The sequence below is a fragment of the Lepidochelys kempii genome, chromosome 1 (assembly GCF_965140285.1).
Source record: "Lepidochelys kempii isolate rLepKem1 chromosome 1, rLepKem1.hap1, whole genome shotgun sequence".
Classification (NCBI taxonomy): Eukaryota; Metazoa; Chordata; order Testudines; family Cheloniidae; genus Lepidochelys; species Lepidochelys kempii.
Window position 1 is genome coordinate 242,494,500 of NC_136380.1, and position 22,193 is coordinate 242,516,692.

General features: G+C 42.0%; 1 protein-coding gene across 13 annotated transcripts in view; it reads right to left on the bottom strand.

Moving 5' to 3' along the window:
- Positions 1–7,599: 7,599 nt before the first annotated feature.
- Positions 7,600–22,193, bottom strand: part of ERC1 (ELKS/RAB6-interacting/CAST family member 1) — a 552,070-nt gene continuing 537,476 nt past the window's right edge. For all 13 annotated transcript variants that reach the window (XM_073320483.2, XM_073320517.2, XM_073320492.2 and 10 more), the window contains one exon: positions 7,600–14,942. In XM_073320483.2, the coding sequence (XP_073176584.1) occupies positions 14,805–14,942 (138 nt within the window). In that variant the 3' untranslated portion in view covers positions 7,600–14,804. The remainder of the gene's footprint in view (positions 14,943–22,193) is intronic.

The following is a 22,193-nucleotide window of genomic DNA, read 5'->3' on the forward strand; positions in this document are numbered from 1 at the left end:
CATATAAAAGGAGAGCCTGCAGGCCCTCTGGGATGATCGCTTCATACAACACCCTCTTCCCCCCCCCCCAGCCTGCACCCATCACATGGCTCCAAGGAGGCTCTGAGCAGGGATGAGTTTAGCTTTAAACTAAACACGAACAGCCCAGCGCAGCTGGGTTTCACCCCACCCCCCACTGCGTGGCTCCGATCAGGCTCTCACTCACCAGAAGTGCCTTCTCCAGGGTCATGGTCTGGGAGTCCGCCTTGGGAGTGGGGGGAGGCTGTTGGCTCCAACGATAAGACTAGTTCCTGGCTAGGGGGGAAAATGGATTCCCTACTTGCCGCCCGTGCACTGTCCTCCTCCTCCTCTTCGTCCTCCAATAACTCATCCTCCTCGCTCCGTGCAACTCTCCCCTTGCCAGGTGTCAACAGACAGTGGTGGGGTAGTGGTGGCATCACTCCCCATAATTGGATGCAGCTCACGGTAGAAGTGGCATGTATGGAACTGTGACCCAGAGCACCCGTTCGCCTCCCTGGCTTTTTGGTACGCTTGCCTGAGCTTGATTTTTGTACGACATTGCTTTGTGTCCCTGGAGTAGCCTCTTTCCGTCCTGGCCCTGAAGACTTTAGCGTACATATTTGCGTTTCTTTTTTTGGAATGTTGTGCTGCCATAACAGATTCATCTCCTCAACATGCAGTGAGATCCAGTATCTTCCGTTTGGATCATGCTGGAGCTCATCTGCAAATCCGGGACTGCGTGGTCTCTTGTGGTGGTGGACTCTGCATGGTCGCCTGTGATGGTGGACTGTGCTGATGGTGACCAAACAGGAAATTAAATTCAAAAGTTCCTAGGGCTTTTACTGCCTACCTGGCTAGTGCATTGGAGTTGAGAGCGTTGTCCACAGCGGTCACAAGGGAGCATTCTGGGATAGCTCCCGGAGGCCAATAATGTCGAATTGCGTCCACATACCTGAAACCTGGAACTGCGATCTCAATTTTAGCGTTACTCCACTTGCCGAGGTGGAGTACAGAAATCGGATTAAAGAGCCCTTTAAATTGAAAAAAACGGTTTGGTCATGTGGACGGAATCAGTTTTATTTTGAATTAACTCGGCTAATTCCGAAATAACCGCGTACTGTAGACCAGGAGTCTAACATTAGACTCTTAGTTTTGAAAATCTTGGCCATAGTAATGAAGTAGTAGTAATTACAGCAGATGACTGTGAACAGAGAATTCTTTTTAAGGGGATAAATTCATCTCCACAGAGAAAGTTAGCGTAGTTTCCATTTACTGATAGCCTTTGAATCTTGTTGATCAGTGGAAAGAAGTTCTCCACAACAATATGTTATAGATCAGCAGGTATTATTTATCCCATTTGCCATACAATTCTCCATTGTGGGAATCAACTTTTGTGTATAGAATCCAGATAACAGCATGACTTCCAGTTTATCCTAAATTAAATCCCCAGAAGCCAGAGCATCTTTAAAAGATAGGGACTAGACACTCAGGTTAGACAAGGTAAGCAAAAACATCATGTGCACAAAGCCAAAGATTCTGCACAATCCTATTAACACTTTTGCTGTTCACTTAATTTTATATCATAATTGCTAAAAGTGCTACAGCTAAGAAATGAGAAGAGAGGCCATCATGTCCAAGTACCTTTTCTAAAACTGAAAGGGGCATGAACACATACTGTTGGTTAAGAACGATTCAAATAGATTGATGTTTAAGAGATTCACCCAAGAAATAAATTCCTCCTGAAAGCCCAAAGCTGGCAGATCATGGAACAGAAAAGGCCATCCAATATTGTTGAACCCTTTTTCCGCATCACATCGAGTGAAAAAGCAGAAACCGGGATATCAGATTTTTGTTCTTCAAAAGGATAACGAGTAATCCACCCACACCATCCACTGAGTATTAAGCTTTAATCAAACAAATCTGCTACAAATCAGTAGGATAAAGTGAAATCCAATCCTAGAGCCCAATATTTGGCCAGAATTTTACAATCAGTATTGATTAAAGACAACACTGGCCTTTATCCATGACAAGCAAACACAAAGCTTCATTTTTAAAGGATAACAGATAGAGCAAGATTTTTTTCCAGACCCAATAAAATTGTCTCTATTTGGTGTCACCTGAAGGTATCTAAAATGAGGTTTGATGCCCTATTAGGCAATAGCTTATAATACTTAGGTGGGAATCTGTTTGGGACAGGTAACTTGCCAGTTTTTTTATGTGCATGTTTGATCCCCATCCACTGCAAGAGATGCATAAAGGGCCTGACTCTCCTGAGCTGAGTACCGCACCTTTCTTTGGCTGTGGTACGCCATAGCCCTGTAGAGTTTCCAAGTTTCTCAAGCTCCCTCTGGCTGCAGCTGCACCCTGACTTCCTGAGTAAATAGTTATACATGGTTATCTCCACAGCTAGGATAGAGTAAATAAAACTAAAGCCAAAATACACTAATCTACAGCAATAAGGGTATCAGCATAAAGTATCCCTAATTTCAAAAGTGGCAATGGTTCAAGATATCCAAAATAATTTTGTAGTTTGTTTCCTTATATTTTAATGATTGAATAAAAATAACCAACACTATGAAAATACTAGACCATACAAAAACTATGTGAATCAAATTGCATGGTGACATTTCAGACGCATGATATGCCCAAGTTAAACCTGCATGAATAACTTCTACCGCTGTTGCATACAGTCCTTAATCATATGTATCACAATTCCTCTACATCCTTACATATCCTTGTGTAGCACTTTGGATGCCAGCATACATATCCACAGTATGTATGCATGGGAGGATTAATATGCTCCCTGAAAAGGTTCTGGCTGAAAAAGAGAGCTAATTTTCTAGTCAATAAGGAGAAATGGAGGAGATGCACCAGTGTATTAGTACCAGATTGGCGCTTCCTGGTTTTGTTTTTTTTTTAAAGTGACTTCGTGACAGATCTCAGACTGTCAGATCTCAGACAATCTATGTTGGACCCTGTGTTTGCTGCCCCATCAAGGTTAATGTTTAACCGCTTAAGGAGACAGGATTCTTAACAACTACCTGACGATTTCAATTATCAAAGCCACTAGGTGTAACTGGGTGTAATTAAAGTTCAAAGTACTCAGTGCACTGGGCAGTGTCAGTATGTATGGGGCTCAGCACTGGCCACTGTAATCTTGAGAGAGGCCTGTGTTCAGCACAGGAGTGGAGGTGGAAGGAGAGGTATACTCCAGGGCACTATTCAATCATAGATGTTTTATTGCTTTAGCCATCCTGCTCAAGTGTTTTGTATAGAAGGGCCAGATACCTCTGTCAAGGGCAGTAGCTAAGCATGTTAAACAAAAAACAAACCGCAGGCTTGGTTGGGCTCAGGATTAGGTATGTGAAAGGCATTAAATTACAGTGTCTGCAAAATGATTGCATTGGAGTCCTACAGCACAGCCCCTGGAACCAAAGGAGTTTTATAGACAGATTAAAGGAAGAATGACTGAAAGGATAGAAGGGTTTGAACCAAACTTCGTTCTGGATCTGAATGAACTTTTTATAAAGGGCTAGACCAAAACCCCAGCTCCAGGGCAGGCTTGCAGCTTGAAGTCTGAGCCTTCCTAGGTAGTCAGATCTGTCTCAATTTAGAAACAGCTGTGGGCTGGGTATTTCAGATATGAACCCAGGTCAGGGATTTCATTGAGACTGAACTCTACTTGAAGGCAGTACATGGGTAGAGCCCTGCGATACAACTTTATATCCATGGATGCAGATATCTGTGGCTATAAATCGGTATCTGCGGAGGTGCAGGGCTCCACTGGGTACCTCAGTGGCGAAAGGAGCGTCCGGTGAGCCTGGTGCCTGCCCAGTGGGCAGGGTTGGGGGCCTTGTATCTGTGCAGGGCTCTATACGTGGGAGAACAGAGGAGCTGATCCTGCGAACACATACCTGTGCTTTTAGTCCCTCCTTCCAGAGCAGTCCCATGATTTCAATGTGATTAGTCATGTGAGGAAACATTTGCAGCACCAGCCACTTAGGGCCTCATCCAAAGCCCACTGAAGTCAGCTGAAATATTCCTATTGATTTCAGTGGGGTTTGAATCAGGCTGTGTGTGTAGATCTTGGATGTTAATGCTGGATTGAGACAATTGATTATAGGCCCTGGAATGGAATATTAGCAGTCTAGGGAAAAGTGTATCTCACCGTAGAGTCAGCATCTATGTATAATTCCTTATTTGAAGAAATTAATGTTTGTGGGTGCAGTGACTAACTTTTGGGAGAACAAAACATATACATCTTGTGCCCTGAATGAGACAGGGGTCCTGTGGGGAAGAAAAAAAAGTTAGAATGTAATTAAAGACTGTATCATACATACGTGCACAGGAGGGTGTTAGGGGGCAAATTAAAGGTATACAAATAACCTAAATTCTGGCATTTCCTAACTTTTGAGTGTTTGATTCTGCAATCTTAACATTATTTTAATGTAGCTTTTAAAATGCCATTATGTATTATATAAAAATATCGCGATACATAAGTGTGTGTGTATACACAGGCGCCAACTCCTTGGGTGCTTCAGGGCTGGAGAACCCGCAGAAAAAAATTACACCGGCAGCCTGTTCCCACCCCTCAGTGCCTCCCGCCTGCTGGCGGCCCTGCTGATCAACTCCTCCCCCTTGCTCCCAGTGCCTCCCGCTTGTTGCGAACAGCTGTTCCATGGCTTGCAGGAGGCACTGGGGGGAGGAAGAGCAGGAAGGGGGTGGAACTGGGCAGGAAGGGAAAAGGTGGGGTGGGAGTGGGGTAGGGGTGGAGGTGGGGGGCGGTGCCCTGGGCAGAGTAGGGGTTGAGCACAGTGCCTGTTTGGACGGATATAATATACTGAAAAAAATATATATATTTTCAATACATAGCACTACAAGAAAATAGCTTACTCAAAGTTAAAAACAGTCTGTGTTGTATAATAGCATTTAAATGGGTTCCTGTAAATCCCCAAACTTGTGCCTCCCCAGAATAACACACAGTTACAGAAAATGAAAGATTTGTTCAAATTGGAAGATCTTTTCTGGAGAGGTTTTTTGGGTCAGAGCAGCAACTTGCCCCTTTTCTAAAGAAATCAAATGTCTTACTTATACTTTCTCAGGGGCTGGTTCTGTAGACACTACACTTGCAGAATTCCTATTAAAATAAATGATAGTTTTATTCAAAGTGGTTGTAAGTTCTGATCCTTAAAAGTTGGTCTAGTTAATGACTAATTGAAAGCAGTTTTAATATTTCTGATGGTTAAACACTAGCTACTGATCATTTATTTACCACCATCCATATCTTAAGTAAACCCCAATATCAGCTGCTGCACCCTAGAGCTTCACACCCCATCAGTTACAATAGGTGTTTGGTATACTGGAAGAAGTCCTTTGGGCTTATCTAGTATAAAGGGAAATTGGTAATCTAAACTATTTTTATTAAATGTCTCTTTTCCCAGTAAGACGCTAACATGGGTTCAACACTGTTTCTGTGATTCCCAGATCTACCATTTTACAAACCATGTTCTATTCTAGAGTACATGATTTTAAACTGGAGAGACCTGGATTACATTGACTAGGAAAATGGTATTGGAAAAACTAGTAACACCTTGCAGGGAAGAACCATATTTAAACATGATTCTGGCTAACACTGAGCCTTTATACACACACTTTTATATAGGGCTCTAAAATACTAGTATATGTGGAAAGGGGCCTCTACTGTAACCTGCGTTTGAAATATATTGTAAGAAGGAGTAAGAAAAAGTTTAAGCTTCTTTGATCACTGGGTTGAGCATTCTAAAGTATCTCGCCTTTTCACTTAAGTCTTGCTTGTTTTTTTTAATCACAATAACAGCAGTAAACACAAAATCTTATTCAGGATGCCTTGTACTGTTTTACTGCACAACACATAAAATGTAACCCAATAACGAGCATGAACAATGTTGTTATTATGGGCCATCCAAAACATAAGGCAGACTGCAGGGATACAGGAGTTCAACATACCAACTAGAGAGTGTGTGCATTAGCTCAGTTGTACTCTGGCAATTAATGGCTCCTGTCTGCTTGAAGATGTACTCTCACAGTGACTTTCAATTGTCCTAGTGTTTGAAAAGACATATTCAGAAATAGCACTTGCATTATTTTCAAGCTTACAGATATCTCGTTTTACAGAGATTGGTTAAATTTAATGCATGTGATTTCATTCAGCTGATCCAGACTCCAACATGAGGCACAGCCTTGCCTGACTGAAGCTGTGAGTTTCTCTTTTCAACCCAAGACACTAAAGTGAGCATAAAACAGATTTAGGTCATGTGACCATGTTTACACTGACTGGGGATCAAAGCTGCTGTGATTGATTCAGCGGGGGTCAATTTAGCGGGTCTAGAAGTGAAGACCCACTAAATTGACCGCAGAGCACACTCCGGTCGAGGTACTCCACCGGAATGAGAGAAATAAGGTAAGTTGACGGAAGAGTGTCTCCCGTTGACGCAGCACGGTGTAGACACTGCAGTAAGTTGACCTAAGTTACACTACTCCAGCTACGTGAATAATATAGCTGGAGTTGATGTAACTTAGGTCGACTTACCCTGGTAGTGTACACAGGGCCTTAGAATCAAAAGGCTGCTGGACTATTCATTACGGAGAGTACTTGAAACCCCTAATCTCTAGGTATTCTTTTTCCACACTGTCTGTGTTGTGTTTGACAACCAAGTGACTGAAATCCAATTGGTAAAGGAAGTGGAACTACCAGGCCCACAGAGAAAGTCACCATCATAGAAACAATAATTCAGGATCTTATGGGCCTCTTGAAGAGATGACCAATCAACAGAAAGAAGCAGGCACAGAACCAGAAAAAAACTCGTGGAAAAATCTGCAGTGTAGATGGATAAAAGCAGAAAGCAACATTCTTCCAAAGAAAAATTCATCAGAAGCAGTGTTCTGTCACTTTGGTGAGGAACATCCTCCTCAAAGTGAGAGCATAGGTAGGAATGATCTGGTGAGAGGCATTTAAAAGGGATATTTCATCCCCATGGGGACCCACAGTTGCAGCTATGGGTAATTCTCTTTAGAAAGGTTATAAACTCCAGAAAAATGAGGATTTCTGAAGGCAGTGATGAAACAGTCACAGGCAGAAATTGCTTGTGCCCATAACATGCTGCTGGAAATAGGACACTCGGTAGAACCCACTTTTTCCGTTCTGTGAGGCCTGGCATAGATCACTTTGTGGGACCTAGCACCATTTTCATGTTGTTGGGTATCTGATGCCTTGGGGATAGAGCTTTAATTTAGTTTGCACAGGGGATGTGCTTGTGGGCATTTTATTCTATAGGATGATGACTTTTTAGTTTTGAACAAGATGTGCTTCCAGACATGTGACCACACAGGAGATGGCTCTGAAATTGTCTCAATGTAAGGTGTTCGCTTGGGATTCAGGCCCTCTCTGGAGCAATACTTTAAGTCAACTTACTTTGGAAGGATGGAAGCAACAGAAAGAGAATAGCTCATTCTGGATACATTCTGCATCCCCAGTAGGAAACAAGACCCCTCCCTAATCCAAAATCTGGGGGAGAAAACATTACACAAGACACAATGGGACTGAAAGAAAAGGACAGCACAGAGTTTTTAAATAATTTTATAATTTCTCGATGAATTTAGTTTGTGAATAAAAAAAAGAAAAAATGAACAAAAAGTGTTTATATTATCAAGGCAAAGTTGAATATAACACAATTTTCTTTGCAATTTCATTATCCTGTCAGCAACATGACTCCAGCAATAAAACACATACAAGTTGAAGGCAGCGTGCACACTTGCATCACAGACATCAATGTCTCCTGCTGCTGCTTTTCCAAAAGGAACTCAAGTATGCCAGACTCTATATCCAAAGCCAACCTCCTCCTCCACTAAAGTGCAACATGTCTCTTCCAAAGCAAATAAGGGATCCCTGGCTATAGAGTGGGTGTCCCACAAATTTTATTCCTTATGACAAGCCACTGGGCTACTCCCAGGAACAATTTGGTAAAGCAGAATCTGGTGTGCTATCCATCATTTAATCAATCAGAGAGAAACACTAATACTGTTTTAGTGGCCTTGGAGCAGCATGTTAGATCAGCACAGAAATGGTTCCCCTGGCTGTGGTCCCATCTGAGTTATTCTCCTTCAGAAATCCATAAGCACTTTATCAATATAGCAGCCCCAGGAATTACTGTAACAAATACATCAGTAAATATTGAGAGACAATTACTGAACTCAAAACTTAAGTTCTGCAAGTCTGGCACAGGTACAGGCCAAACAGAAATTAATGCTCTTCCCAAATACTGAAGTTACTAGATAAAAGCAAAAGTGTTATTACATACACTTCACTAAAACTGAGACCTGATCGGAACCATTGAGAGCTGGGTGAATGGACAAAAGTAGAGTAAAGGGTCAGTGTTTGGCTTGAAATTTAGATTTATAGAGCTAAGCTTTTACAAAGTCTAAGACTAGAGCCTATTAACAGAAATGGTTCCCTGATTTTTATTTTTAATGGAAACAGTTGGTTTTGAACAAATAAACCCAAACACTGCAGGACATGAAAGTGAAACTGATTGCCTTAGTTTTCAATGTCCAAACTAGAAAAAGTGCAAAAAGTAAACAAACAGCATAGTGAAAAATAGAATTGTAAAAAATACATTCATTTAAAATAACTTAAGGTGTCACTAACAACACGAATACAGAAATGTGTCTGTTTACCAATATGCAGTTTGAAGTTGACAGTCTTTTTATATAGTCCAATCTTTGAAACAACTGGAGCAGAAAAAGGCTGGAAGCCCTTTAACGCTGCACAAAAGATGCTGGATACAGTTTTAAAAACAGGCACCTGCAATATAAGCATTGCATTATGTGAACTGGTAACTGTAGAAGCCAATATGCATTTGCACATGCCCACATAATTTATAGGTACAGTTCAAGTGCCAATGTCTGAAAATTTGCCCCAAAGCATCCAATCCATTTGTATCAATGGGTGATAACCTAAAGGACATGCTGGGCTGATAACTTTACTAGTAAAGACTAGTTTCTAAAACACTATTTCCCCCTCCCATTTCTATACTCTGTGGTTAGTATGTACAGTGTAAAACTGGGGGAGAGGGAACATACAGTATGGGGTGATTTCCTAAGAGACCAAACTAGTTTTGATGTCACTAGCCTGTTAAAGGCAATTGATTATATGAGCCCATGAGCCCACACAAATCGTTTTCCTTACAAACCCAGGAGGAGGAGTCAGAGCTTTGCTGTGTCATAACTTGAATTCCTTTTATTTACATTTATTATTATATTTTTAAAAACACATCTTTTTCAGTTCTACTTCTATCGCTTTTTTTTTTTAATCTGACAACAGACACGCACTGTTGGTAACTGTCCGAACCATAGGACCACACAGACAATATTGACAAGCAGAAAACAAAACAGGAAAAAATACCCTGAAAAAGTCAGGGGAAATACCGATGATAAGGTTACAGCACTCGCCACACACACTGGAAAAAGTCAGCATTCTTGTGTTTATGCATTTGACACTAAAAAGTTTTGAAACAGTTTTCTTTTTTTAAAAAATTGCAGACACAGCCATTTAGTTCAGAAGGATCTGTTGTAGCATAGGGTTCCCTCTTCTTACATGGAAAAAAACCCCATTAAAAACATTATTTTGTTTAAAAAACCTGACACACATTCTCTGCCATGACCATGAGATTGGCAGAGAAGAGTTTATCTTGTCAGTTCAGCACAGTCCAAAAATGCTCTTTGCCTGACCCTCCCACTCCACTAGCTTCACTGGGGCAGTGTTATTTATCCAGAGCCTTCTGTTTCCGCTGTCTGGGTCAGTGCAGATGCTCAGTTGAGTGGGGGCTTCTTTTAATCCCAGACGATTGTACTACTTTCCTTTTTAGTTCATTGAAGTCCTTGTGGAGTATGTACACTGGTGATGTAGTAGAACTTTTGCTTTATATTGGAATCAATAGAGGTTTCTTTATCCCACCACCCTTTGTAAGGAAACCTTCATGGCAGTGAGTGACAATGGGATGCGTGGGGGCTGCTCCATTTTACCCTTTATCAGATGTGAGAATTTCCTAACACAAACATTAGCAGCAGCTATGGGTGGGAGCTATAAGGGTGAGGAAATACAGATACCACTGGGTTTAGAAAAGAGGGTGTGTGAGGCCAGGGATGGGTCTCTGACATTAGCACTCCTCTGAAAAGAGGTCTCCATTCTTCCCTGGTACAAAATAATAGGAGACACAAAGTATCACAAAATTGCTAGAGGAGGTATTAGTCCAGAAGTACACCTGGAAACGGCACATAAAGATTCTTGTATCTCACAACCTTCATCCCCACCCCCTGAGATTACCTGAAGTTTGGATTTTGCAAAGAGGGTTTGGCATTTCTTAGGGGGAGATCTGGCCAAAGGTAGTCCACATAAGAGACAATACCACAAGTCTAGAGTTTCACCTGGCATGCAGCTCATCAATTCTTCCTCCAATCACGAATAGTGTCACTATTTTTGCCGTTCTAGTGTTGCAGTGTCCGTTTCATTAGTGTTTTTAAACCACATTTGGTGCAAAGGAAATGATCTTGGATTCTTGGGGATCGTGACTAAGTGGGGCTTGAGGAGCTCCACTTGTATCTACACTCAAACCCTGATAACATATCCTGTTTAATCTATTATGGAGAGTTTCTCCAGTTCTTAAACCTCTCAGCTTCTCTGCAAATAAGCACTTTAATAGCTTGAAAGAAAAAAATTATTAAACCAATAAAACCCCATCATAATTTTATAGCAAGCGGAACTCCATGAATGTGACAAGAATAAGCAAGATTCCACAGACTCTTTTTGTAAGGTTTTCCTTGGAAACTGGACTCTGGGGCAGGAAAACAGAAAGGGCAAATGGATTTGCCAGGAATACTATACTGCATTGTAGAGCTGTATTTCCTGGATACTGGCTAGGTCTCCCTGGCAATTGAGATGGGGAAATACAAGTTTAAAAGAGCTGTGATAGATTGGGCACCAGGGTGACTGCACACATGCATGCGGGGATACCCCCCCCCCAGGACACCCCTTCCCTCCCGCCACCATGTGCATGAATGATATGCCATCTCATGATGGATCCTACGTCACCTAAATCCATGAGTTACCCTAAGGCTAATGACATGGCACTCCATAAAGAAAAAATGTTGAGATGGGTCATGTTCAGTATTAATTAATGGCCAGCCATCTCTCCCTGAATCAAACAGCTCCAAGGGCTATTCAGCATGATATGATCTCTATCTAAGCAGGATAAAGGAGATTATCTGTAACAGTTCACTAGAGATCAAGTCAGATCAAGTCTGTTCCCAGATAAGATCTGGCTCACTCACTTTACTGAGGGCTTAGATCAAGGTTCACAGTGGCAGGGCTAGGAGCCGAACAAGACTACAGTAGGTAATGGAAGGAAATGCAGCAAGGCACAATATTTCAGATGGAGAAAAACAGCAGATGTGTTACTTGAAGATAAAAACCCAATGGCCAGTGTGAGAATTATCCCTGCTTGACAAATCTGTCCAAAGAACATGCTGGAAGCAGTGTAGAGTGCAAACAGTAGGATTTACGTGGCTTTCACTGCACAAACCTTGCACCCACTGTCATGAGATTGACATGCTTTTGTTGAGGCAGTTCCAGTTGTACAGAAGTGCAGCCACATGGTGGCAGCTGAGTTAAAGACCCTAGAAGTCCCAGCATGGAAAATCGGGGGTTTCTTGTGATTTATGGGCAGTGCAATAAACAAAGGGAACTGAAGTAATAGCCACAAATGACCACTATTCACTCCCCTCCCCTCCACAGAAACACTATCAAGGAGCATCTCAGTAAAAGGTTTACGAGTAGGAGTCATCTGAACCATCGATAAGGAAAATTCCACAGCTTCTCACAGAAAGAGGATTATTTTACAGCAGGGAACAAGGACAGCTGGAGATTTGACCATATAAGCTAATGGGACAGTCAGGAAGCAGTGGTGGTGGGAAGATGCTACAATGATGGCTGTGATGGTTTTATAGGCAGCATTAAATTCCTAAAGTGAGTAATTATGGGTGATGAAGAGAAAGCAAGAGGAAAGATTTCAAAACAGTTTCTATCAAAACGTGCTGACTCAAATAATAAGGCCAAGGGAGCGGCTCTGGTATGAGGCATGGCTCAGTGGTATGTACAGTCACTGTCTATATGTCTTCCGGTACATGCTGTTTCACCCTTGCAACCAGTCAGGTTCCCACTCCTTTCCCACTCAATGACAAAAAAGCGTCAGACACTGCCTATTACGGCAGTGAGAACTAAAGCTGTATTTCTTGATTTGCAAAGCAACAAAGGCTCAAAACAAATAAATGTGAACATCATAGGAAACTCAGGAAGGGACACCATTACTGATCCAGTTCCCCCTAAGACGTTCCCTTTTATACCAATAAGAGGAGAAGGTTGAATTCCTTTAAGTGGTTTGCTGTTGGCAATGGATAACCCACTATGTCCTTTCATAATGAGAAAGGTAGAATGAGTTTAGACATGGTTTACTTTAAAACTATTCATTATATTTTATGGGAATGCCAGTGAAAAGCCTTTTCTTGCCTTGACTTTCAGTGCTATTTTCAGATAAGCGCAGGGTGAGTGTTGACTCTCAAGTCTTTGCAAATCATCTTCATATCCAGAGGGGTCAGTCAACCCAAAAATGGAAAAAGGGGTGAAGGAAACTGATCTGCAGACTTGAAAGACAAGGAAATGGGGTTAGCTGACTGGGACTACAGCATTTTGGGTAGTGAAAGGGCTCTGTGATGTGGATTCAGAATTTAATGAGGGGGAGAGGAAATTACATTGCAGGCTCCAAATGGTGAAAGGGGTCTATTGGGAGACTGCCCTAAAGGCTTGGATTACGGACATTTAATATCAGATATTTCTAGACTTTGAAAGATCAGTCAGAGCTAGAGCCGACACACCAGGAGTAAAGACATTGACTACTGATGCAGACCTGCTGGGAAAGCAACTGAAGAGCCAGCAATCTCTCCACTATGATACTGGCTTCCAAATCTTCCCACCCTCTTTTTTAATGTAACAAAACTCTGTTTTCTTAACCTGGAATACGAGAGCACCAAAAATTCAAAAGGGGATAATTCTTTTAAGGGGCATGTAGGGTGATGCCAAAAAGTTCTGTCATTTGAATATTCACAGAGGCTCACTGAAAACTTGCAACAAAACCATGTCTTCAACGTTAGTGCAAAGTGCATGAAAGAACATTCAGAATCCTAGCCATGATGCAGATTCTGATTTGCTAATAGAAGGACAAACAGATCAGCTATGTGAGATCACATCACTTATCAGCAGGGGATTTAGTAAGGGTAAGGGGTGGATGGGCCTATGACTAAGGCCTCATCTACATTCAAAAGTTGTACTGGTTTAACTGATGGTATGATTTTAAACCAAATTACTTAAACCACTGGAAAGCATAGTGTAGATCGGGGTTCTCAAACTGGGGGTTGGGACCCCTCAGGGGGTTGCGAGGTTATTACATGGGGGGGTCATGAGCTGTCAGCCTCCACTTGAAACCTCGCTTTGCCTCCAGCATTTATAACGGTGTTAAATATATTAAAAATTGTTTTTAATTTATAAGGGGGCGGGTCGCACTCAAAGGCTTGCTATGTGAAAGGGGTCACCAGTACAGAAGTTTGAGAACCACTGGTGCAGATACTCTTATTTTGATTTAAGAAGGGCTTATTTTAGTTTAGCTTCAATCGATTCTTAAGATAAACCAAAATAACCTGATTTAAATTGAAGTAAGTGTGATCAGATAGCCTCTTCTACCAGTTTACCTAAATTGGTTTTTAAAAAAATCACACTTTTAGTCAACTGTTGCAACTTTCTCACGTAGACAATGTGTAGGACTCCTCTCCTGGCAATTAGAATTCACAGAAGCCACTGCCTGAAAAATTATCAATAGTAAGCGAGAAAAATCAAGTCCAGGAGCTGCCCTGCTGCCCAGAGCCTATTTGAAGGAAGGAAGCTCTCTGTAAACAAGAATTTACAAGATACAGATGAGATACACTATGATGCAAAATAACTAGGACAGACCAAGAAAGCCAACTAAAGAAAACATTCTTCTGAAAAAAAGCCATTCTCAGTACTTCAGAGCCAATGAACAACAAAAGTGAGGCTAAATAAACAGAAATCACCAATCAGAAATCACCCATATGCCTATCTTGTCCCACAGTTACTGCATGGAAGTGACCAGTGGGACCACATAAGGAGACTTTCCCCTTTTCATAAGAAATCACTAATTTAGAGACAGACAGCAAATCCTGAGATAGCTGATGTGATCAGCTCTTGGCCTTTATCACTGTTCCCAGTTTTACTATTAAGAAATTCAGGCTTTCAGTTTGTATGGGGGAAAAAACAGCAACAAAAGACAAGTGCTCCCCCATTCACTACCTCAAGGAAAAATCATAGCCACTCATGTCCAAAAGCCCTCTTCTGTGCTCACTGGATTCAGCAAGTCTCTGCTCAGATGTATCCAAAAGCCTCAACAAGAGAAAGTTAGCTGGGGGCAGATACCAAAGTAGAAAGGCAGTGAGAGGATGAATGCAGACACGATTCAGTAACCATAGACTGGAAGAACCAAGATAGCATGTAATTTATAAAGTTTTCCTTTCTTTCTTTGTAAAAGGTGCACCAAAATTTCCTGTTCCCTTGTCCTTCTTTCACAATTCTCTCCATTTTCATGACTTCTTGGACTGACTGGGCTTGGTCACTAGGTGTTCTGTTCTATTCAGGCTAGCAGCTGAGATCATGATGACTCCTCAAGTGCGTTGACGACTTGCTCCAGAATGTCAGGACAGTGATCTGCTATCTGCTGTAGGATGGCATTGGCAAACTCCTGCAGCTCAGCGCTGTCCTTCTCACCCTTTTCTAACTCACCATGAAGCTGCAAGAAAAAAAAAAATCACATTTTAGACCATTATTATTATTTGTATTTTGGTAGCACCTAAGGACCCCTTCATAGTTGGCATTATAAGGAAATTGCATAAATGCAGTCCTTGCCTCAGAGACCTCACAATCTGGGTTTGAGCATCAGCTTTAGAGAGGAAGCCAGAAGCAGTGTAACATTCTGGGAACTACTAGCATTGATATTTTTCTCTGGTTGCTTCTCCACAGTCTTGTTAGAGCCCCGAGGAGCCTGAGCTTCCCACAACCTGCTTTACGCTTTTCACCCTAGACTAGCATTGTGATGCTCACATCTTGTCTACAGGGAAAAAGACCAGAATAGCTATTGCAGCATAAGCTATTAGGTAATATCTCCCTGTATCCCCTTGTGAGGATACACTATTTCAGGATAAAAGTCACTTTATTCCAGATTAAGCACTGTGATTTGTGAGCGCAGTAATTATTCTGGAATAAAGTGATTTTTGTTCTGGAATAGTGTCCACACAGGGAGCTATCATGGAACAGCTTATTCTACAACAGCTATTACAGTCAATTTTCCCATGTAGACAAGCCCTTAGGTCAATATGAGAGCCAGTTAACCCATCCTCTGTTAGCCAGAGGAGGCCCTGTTGAGGTAGGGAACCACATCTGTGGTGTTAGTTGTGAATGTTTAGAACTGTCACTGGGGGCACAGAGCAAAGAGGTAAGAGTCTGTGGGAATAGAAGAGAGTCATGCACTGACCCCAACCATAAAGTCTCTGTAATTTCTACAGTCTCCACCTTGGGAGCTGAAGCACACAGCCTTCCACTGTATTTTTGGCTCCTGCAGGCATGAGTTGTGACAGCAAGAATGGAATCAAGCAAAGAAAGTAAGTTACAAAGCCAGTTTTAATCCCTTTCCTTAAAAGATTTATAACGTGGCCATTGTAATTTACATTTTTCTTAAATTTGTCACAGTGCATGCTTCCAGCCCAGAAGTGTTTTTATTTGTTGAATATGTGTAGCAAAAATGTGTTTCTCTTTACTACATATTTCATTAAAAAACAAAACAAAACTGAGAATATCAAAGAGGCCTTGTTAAGTACCCAAATGTTAGAAAAAGCTAAAATTACAATTGCTTGCATAACCCTAACTCTGTCCCTTTGAGTGGGCTTTAAATTACATGATACCACGCTATTACTTCTGCAGAACACCTTCCTTATTCAGTGTACAGTGCATAGAAAGGATGGGAAAAAAACTTCTTAAAACAGAAATGAACAGGAATGCTGCACACAGTACAGCCACTGTCAACCAAAATTTTATTTTCTCTATGGCAATTAAATACTTATTTTGTTCAGAGAGTACATCTCCTGTCTTATTCACTATGCCTTGTCCAGACTGTGCAATGAGGACCAAACTTTCTCAGTTACACCACTGTACGTTTCCAGTTCAATTACTCTGCATTCACACGATTATAATTGCAACCAGAATTTGGCTAGAAGGAATAATGGATTCTCAAACCCTTGCCTTATTCATTGCACAGTCTCCAAATTGTGCTTTTGAAGTAAGTGCTGTCATTTCATATGATGTGTTTAACAGGTTTCTATAGGTAGACTCACCAATTAGTTGTGTGTGTAATGACATTTGTGCAAGGAGTGGAATCTTAATGAAGAAAGGAAAATGACTACCTTCACAATGCGAAATATCTAACCAGGAATTGGTAGAGTATGTTCTTTTCTGTGACCTGAGTATTGTCATAAAGAAGGCAACCACTATATGATTAAGTGTAAGACATTCACATTTTTCTTTTGTTGTTAGGACTAACATTTGTGATGGGTGGATAAGGTTCTCTCAGCATTTCTGATGTTTCTCAGTACCTTGCTCTGAAGGCAAAGTTAGTGTTCTTTGGGCTGGCTGTGACTATGTCTCTATACTTTCAAAACTTAGGATTTCTAACACTGAATTTCCTGTTTCTAATACTATTAAAGAAATATTACAACAACATTTTCGTAAGGTTTATGATTATGTAATATACTTTGGAGAGGGGCTTATGCCAAAAATCACAAATGCAAAAGCAACCTGATCATGACTCTCAAAATGACATGAGCTGGGTAAGTGGGGTGGAGGAGACAGAGGGGAATGCTTTGGACTCTGTAACTGCTCTCAAAGGAGAAAGGAACGAGAAAGGAAATTAAGAAGGAACTCAGCATGGCTTAGAAACATGTTGGGTATGTGATTAACTTGGCCTCAGTAGCTGGATGATAGCCTGGCAGCTCTAATGGAATGGAAAAGGCTAGGAAACGTCCAGTACTCAAGCAGGGATGGAAGAACCAGCACAGTCACCTAGAAGCAGTGCTAAATTGCACGGCAAGAGACTTGGCTTCAGGAGCTGCTTTATGTCTCAAGTTGCTCAAGTTAGTGAAACTCTAGCAACTCAACTACACTCCAAAGACACTACAGTAAAGCACCTACTACTGGCAAATTCACAGAATAGCATTGATACTGACTTTGGTGGCATGGCTTCACTCCCCCGCCCACTCCCCCATATGCCAAAGTAAAGTCTTCATGGTGACAGTAATCAGAAGTGTTTATGTTGCATGGAGGTGGGGGAGAGGGAGGGCAAGAGAAATTTAAAGAGATCAAAAGGGAAAATGACATATATAATTCTGCTTCTTTGAAGAAACAACCTCCTTGAGGATTCCCATTCGTGGATTTTGGCTCTTTAGTGCAAGACCAGCAGAACTCCCCAAGCTAAGGTCTTTTTGAAAACAGTGTTATCAAGGGAATGCATGAGCCAGGACCCCTACTGGTTGTCTTGCACCACCACATGGAGTATAAATGCTGCCCTCTGGCCATTTCAGTCAGATGCTCCAGCTGAGCGTGGGGTGAAGCTTCCAGGAAGAATTAAACAGTTCAAGGTGATCAACAGAAAATAAAAAACACCTCAAAAGAGGTAACCGCCAATCTGTGAGGGGAGGTGGATGGACAAGTGAGAATTCTGCACGATGATATCTTCAGAGAAGCAGAATTAAAAATAAAATCATTTCCTCTTTGCTAAACATGCTATTTGTGTCAGGAGTCTCATTTCTGGAGAGTAATCTCATCAAAGAAAGATAAAAGTAGAGCTCCAGTGAGCAACAACAATTAAGGTCAATGCCAACAGTGTGAACAGGAAGGGTTTATCTAAATGTATACACAAATTCATATGTGTTACTAAGATTCCTTGCAAACTCAACAAAAACAATGTACAACAATGTACAGCACACAGCCAAAAGAAAGAAAATCCAACTGAAAATACGGGACTTCGTGAAGTAAAGCAAATCATTCTGTGGGTTGGAGATGTTTGGCCTTCTCTACCTTGGAAACTAGTTTTGGAGCATGAAGAGTCTACAAGATTCCTCCCCCACAACGCTGAATACATGCAATAATGCTTTGTAAATAAGCATGGGCAGAGAAGTCTGTATAGCTATTTTGCAGATGTCTGTGATGGAAACATTTCTGAAAATGTTGTGGTGGCACAACCTTGCCTTGAATTGAGTGAGCATTGAAAAAGCTAGTTTCAGGGCAGTCAGATTTAACAATGTGAAATGTAATCAGACATCCACTTAGACACTGTCCTCTTAGTAATATGACTGTCCAATGAATTGGTATCAAAAGAAGCAAAGTTGAGTGGACTGTCTATGGGTTTTAGTCTGTGCCAAACAGAACCCCAAAGACCTTCTATCATCAAGCATATAGTGAAAGATGCCAATCTTCGTGAGGCCCGAGCGTAGAAAAGTGTTGGTAAACCAATAGGCTCATTAAGGTGGAACTTCATCATCACCTTGGAGAAGAATATCAGATGAGTCCATAGCACCACTTAATCCTTTGAAAAATCTGATGTAAGGTGTGGCAAGGCACTTACTCTATCTTGCTGGACTTAGCGCTTCCCCCTCTGGCAGAGGCGGGGCCTGGGGTAAATCAACCACACTCTGAACAGTGTCTGTCTTCCCTTATCAGTATTTTCAAGGTAGGCCTCACAGCAGGCCCAAGGAGTGCTCCTCTAGCAAACAAAAAGAAACCATTTTACAAACACAAAACAAAGGAGGATACCTTTCCCTGCTCCCTTGCTGGGGTGGTGGTGTCCTATTGCTGGCCCCGGGGTATCAGTCCTTCCCTAAACAGGCACTCAGCTTTGGTTGTTCCCCCCTTTAGGGAGGAGAGCAGCCTCTCTCCCTGGAGCAGCTTGTCTCTTTCTCCACCTCTCTCACCAGAGGAGGGGTTTTTAAAGGCCTCAGGAAGCCCTTAATTGGATTCAGGTGTTCCTGATTGACCTAGGGTAACCCCTTATCAGTTTATAGGAAAAAGGGCCCTTATCATTCTAGAGCTAATATACCTGCCTTCCACCACTCTCTTGCTGTTGTCCCACCTGACTTTGTCACAAAGGCAAATCACTCAGCAGAGCCTGAAGTTTTCTTACTCTGTGAGCTGACGCCACTGTCAACAGGAAAATTACTTCTATGTAAGACACTCTAACCCAGAGGAAGAGAGTTCAAAAGGAGCTTTCATCCCCTATGTAAGGACCATACTGATATCCCACAACAGAAGAAGTTTTATAATGGAAGGTGGGCTTTAAAAGCCCCACATGAACCTGCTAATAATGGGATATAAAGACAGTGGTCTACCTTAGGCTATGATTAGATCAGAATAGCTATCAAATGTATCTGGATTGAGTTAGTCTTTAAGATGGATGCAGACAGATGAATAAGGTACTTCAGCAGTTTCTGAGTTGTTCAAGTAAAGGGGTCTGACTTGAGTCTGATTTTATCACACTGCAGGCAGGAACCAAGGTACCAGGGAGAGAGCTTCCAAGATGGAATGGAACAAGATTCTCTTGTTCTGAAGGTGATGATCTGGTGTTCCCTCCCCGGTGTTATATGGACTGGTGACCTGCTAGGTCACTCCAATCCTTGACTCTGGGAGCCAGCCTTACCCTGCTCTGCTGTGAGAACCCCCACTCCTGGGCTGTTCACACACAGCCTCTGGCATGTAAGCTGCTTGGATTGTGCAATTGAATGACACTAGCCAATATCTCCAGTTCCAGACACAACCCTAGGAACCTCCATCTTACAGCATCCAGTTATGCCTGCTGGATGCTGCAAGCTTACAGGAGTTCATCAATTTAACAAAGAAATTGATATGTACCAGGCTTGTTATCCCAAGGGGAGTCTCTGACGTGCTTCAAACCAAACGCATTGCTTCAGGTAGAATAAACAAACAAATTTATTAACTACAAAGATAGATTTTAAGTAATATTAAGTGATAGGCAAAAAATCAGAGTGGTTACTAAAATAAAATATAAGCACGCAGTTTAAACTCTCAACCCTATTAGACTGGGCAACATCTAGATTAAGTAGTTTTTCTCATCCCACTGGATATTGCAGTCCTTAATATACAGGTTTGTTCCTTAAACCTGGGCCAATCTCCTCTGTTGGAGTCTTATCTTCTTCTCAGTATCTTGCTTGCAGCAAAGGTGGGGACAGGAGAAGGGCCCAGTATGTGTCCAGTTTCTCTGTTTTATACCCTCAGTCCATGTTCTTGGGGAGCACAAGTCCATGCATGTCAGGAGGGGCACTGCTAAGTCTCTCCAAGCAAGGTTGAGCAATTCCCCTGGTGTGGCCTCATGCAGGTGAGTCACTGCATTGTAGCTCCCTTGCTGGACAATGGCTGTTGATGGGCTGTTTGACACCCCACCCGGGCGTTGGTTACTTTCCTTGCTGTTGCCTCCAGGGAGCTAATATCTGGCTGATTCCCCAATTTACAGCATGTTTTAGTGACCACCATACAACAAAATTCTCATAACTTTATATACATTAATTATACACATATATGGACAGAGAAATGACTTTCAGCAGATCATAACCTTTCCTGATACCTTACAAAGCATGCTTTATATGTAAGATCACGATTATATGAAAATGAGGAATATGGGGGTTACAGTATGCTCCCCCAAGGTATAGAATGTCACACTGAGCCCTGATTCTAATCTTGACAGGATTGGCTTTGGCCATTTACAACAGATCTGAAAACCATGCCTGGATGGGCCAGCATACGGTTGTTAGGATAACTGAACTGCTCTCTCCCGAGATTTGCCAGGACTTTGCTACCAATGGGACTAACACAAAGGTGTACAGAAGCCACCTTCCAGAGTCAGTGGACAAGGTCATCTCTTGCTAGTGAAATCTTTTCTTTGAATCACAGAAGTGTAGGACTGGAAGGGACCTCAATAGGTCATCTAGTCTAGTCCCCTGCACTCAAAGCAGGACTAAATAATAGCTAGGCCATTCCTGACAGGTGCTTATCTAACCTGTTCTTAAAAACTTCCAATGACAGAGATTCCACAGCCTCCCTAAGCAATTTGTTCCAGTGCTTACCTACCCTGAGAGTTAGGAAGTTTTTTTCTAATGTCAAACCTAAACCTCCTTTGCTGCAATTTTAGCCCATTGCTTCTTGTCCTATCATCAGAGGTGAAGGAGAACAATTTTTCACCCTCCTCCTTGTAACAACCTTTTATGTACTTGAAAACTATCATCATGTGCCCCCTCAACCTTCTCTTCTACAGACTAAACAAACCCAAATCTTTCATGCAGCCAGAAGTAAAAAATTGGCACCTTCTTCTTCAGATGAGTCATGAAGAGATCTACTGCTGGTGTTCCCTACTTGGGAAAGATCTAATCTGCCAGCATCCCTGATCCAGACACCACTCATGAGGATCTACCACAAACTGACAGTCTGTCTGCTGTTTTGTTTTCCTTCCAGGCCAGGCACATGGAGAGCAGGGAACAGACTGTGGGACACAGCTCACTCCAACTCCTGGAGGGCCTCCTATCATAGTAGGTGCAAACAGGTATCTCCATGTGTGCCTATATAGACTGTGATGGATCTGATTGTCCCTTTAAACTATGACCTTATGGGACTCTACCATTTCTCAAAGTCCAGGACTCCCATCATCTCCAAGATATTTATATTCACGTGCTGTTCCTGGGGAACCCAATTTTTCTGGTTCCTCCATATGGGCTCTCTATCCTAGGTAGGATGCATCTGTAGACACTACAATTTAAATGTTCAGAAGCCCATTCCTAATTGCAGATTTCACCTAAATTATCACAGTTTCAGAAAGATCCAAAGCCAGATGGGATGCATGAGTCCTTGTGGGCTTTTCCTGGGATCACGGGGTGAACTGAGGTCTCCTAATATGGAGGCATGCAATAGGAACTTACATAAAACCCAACAT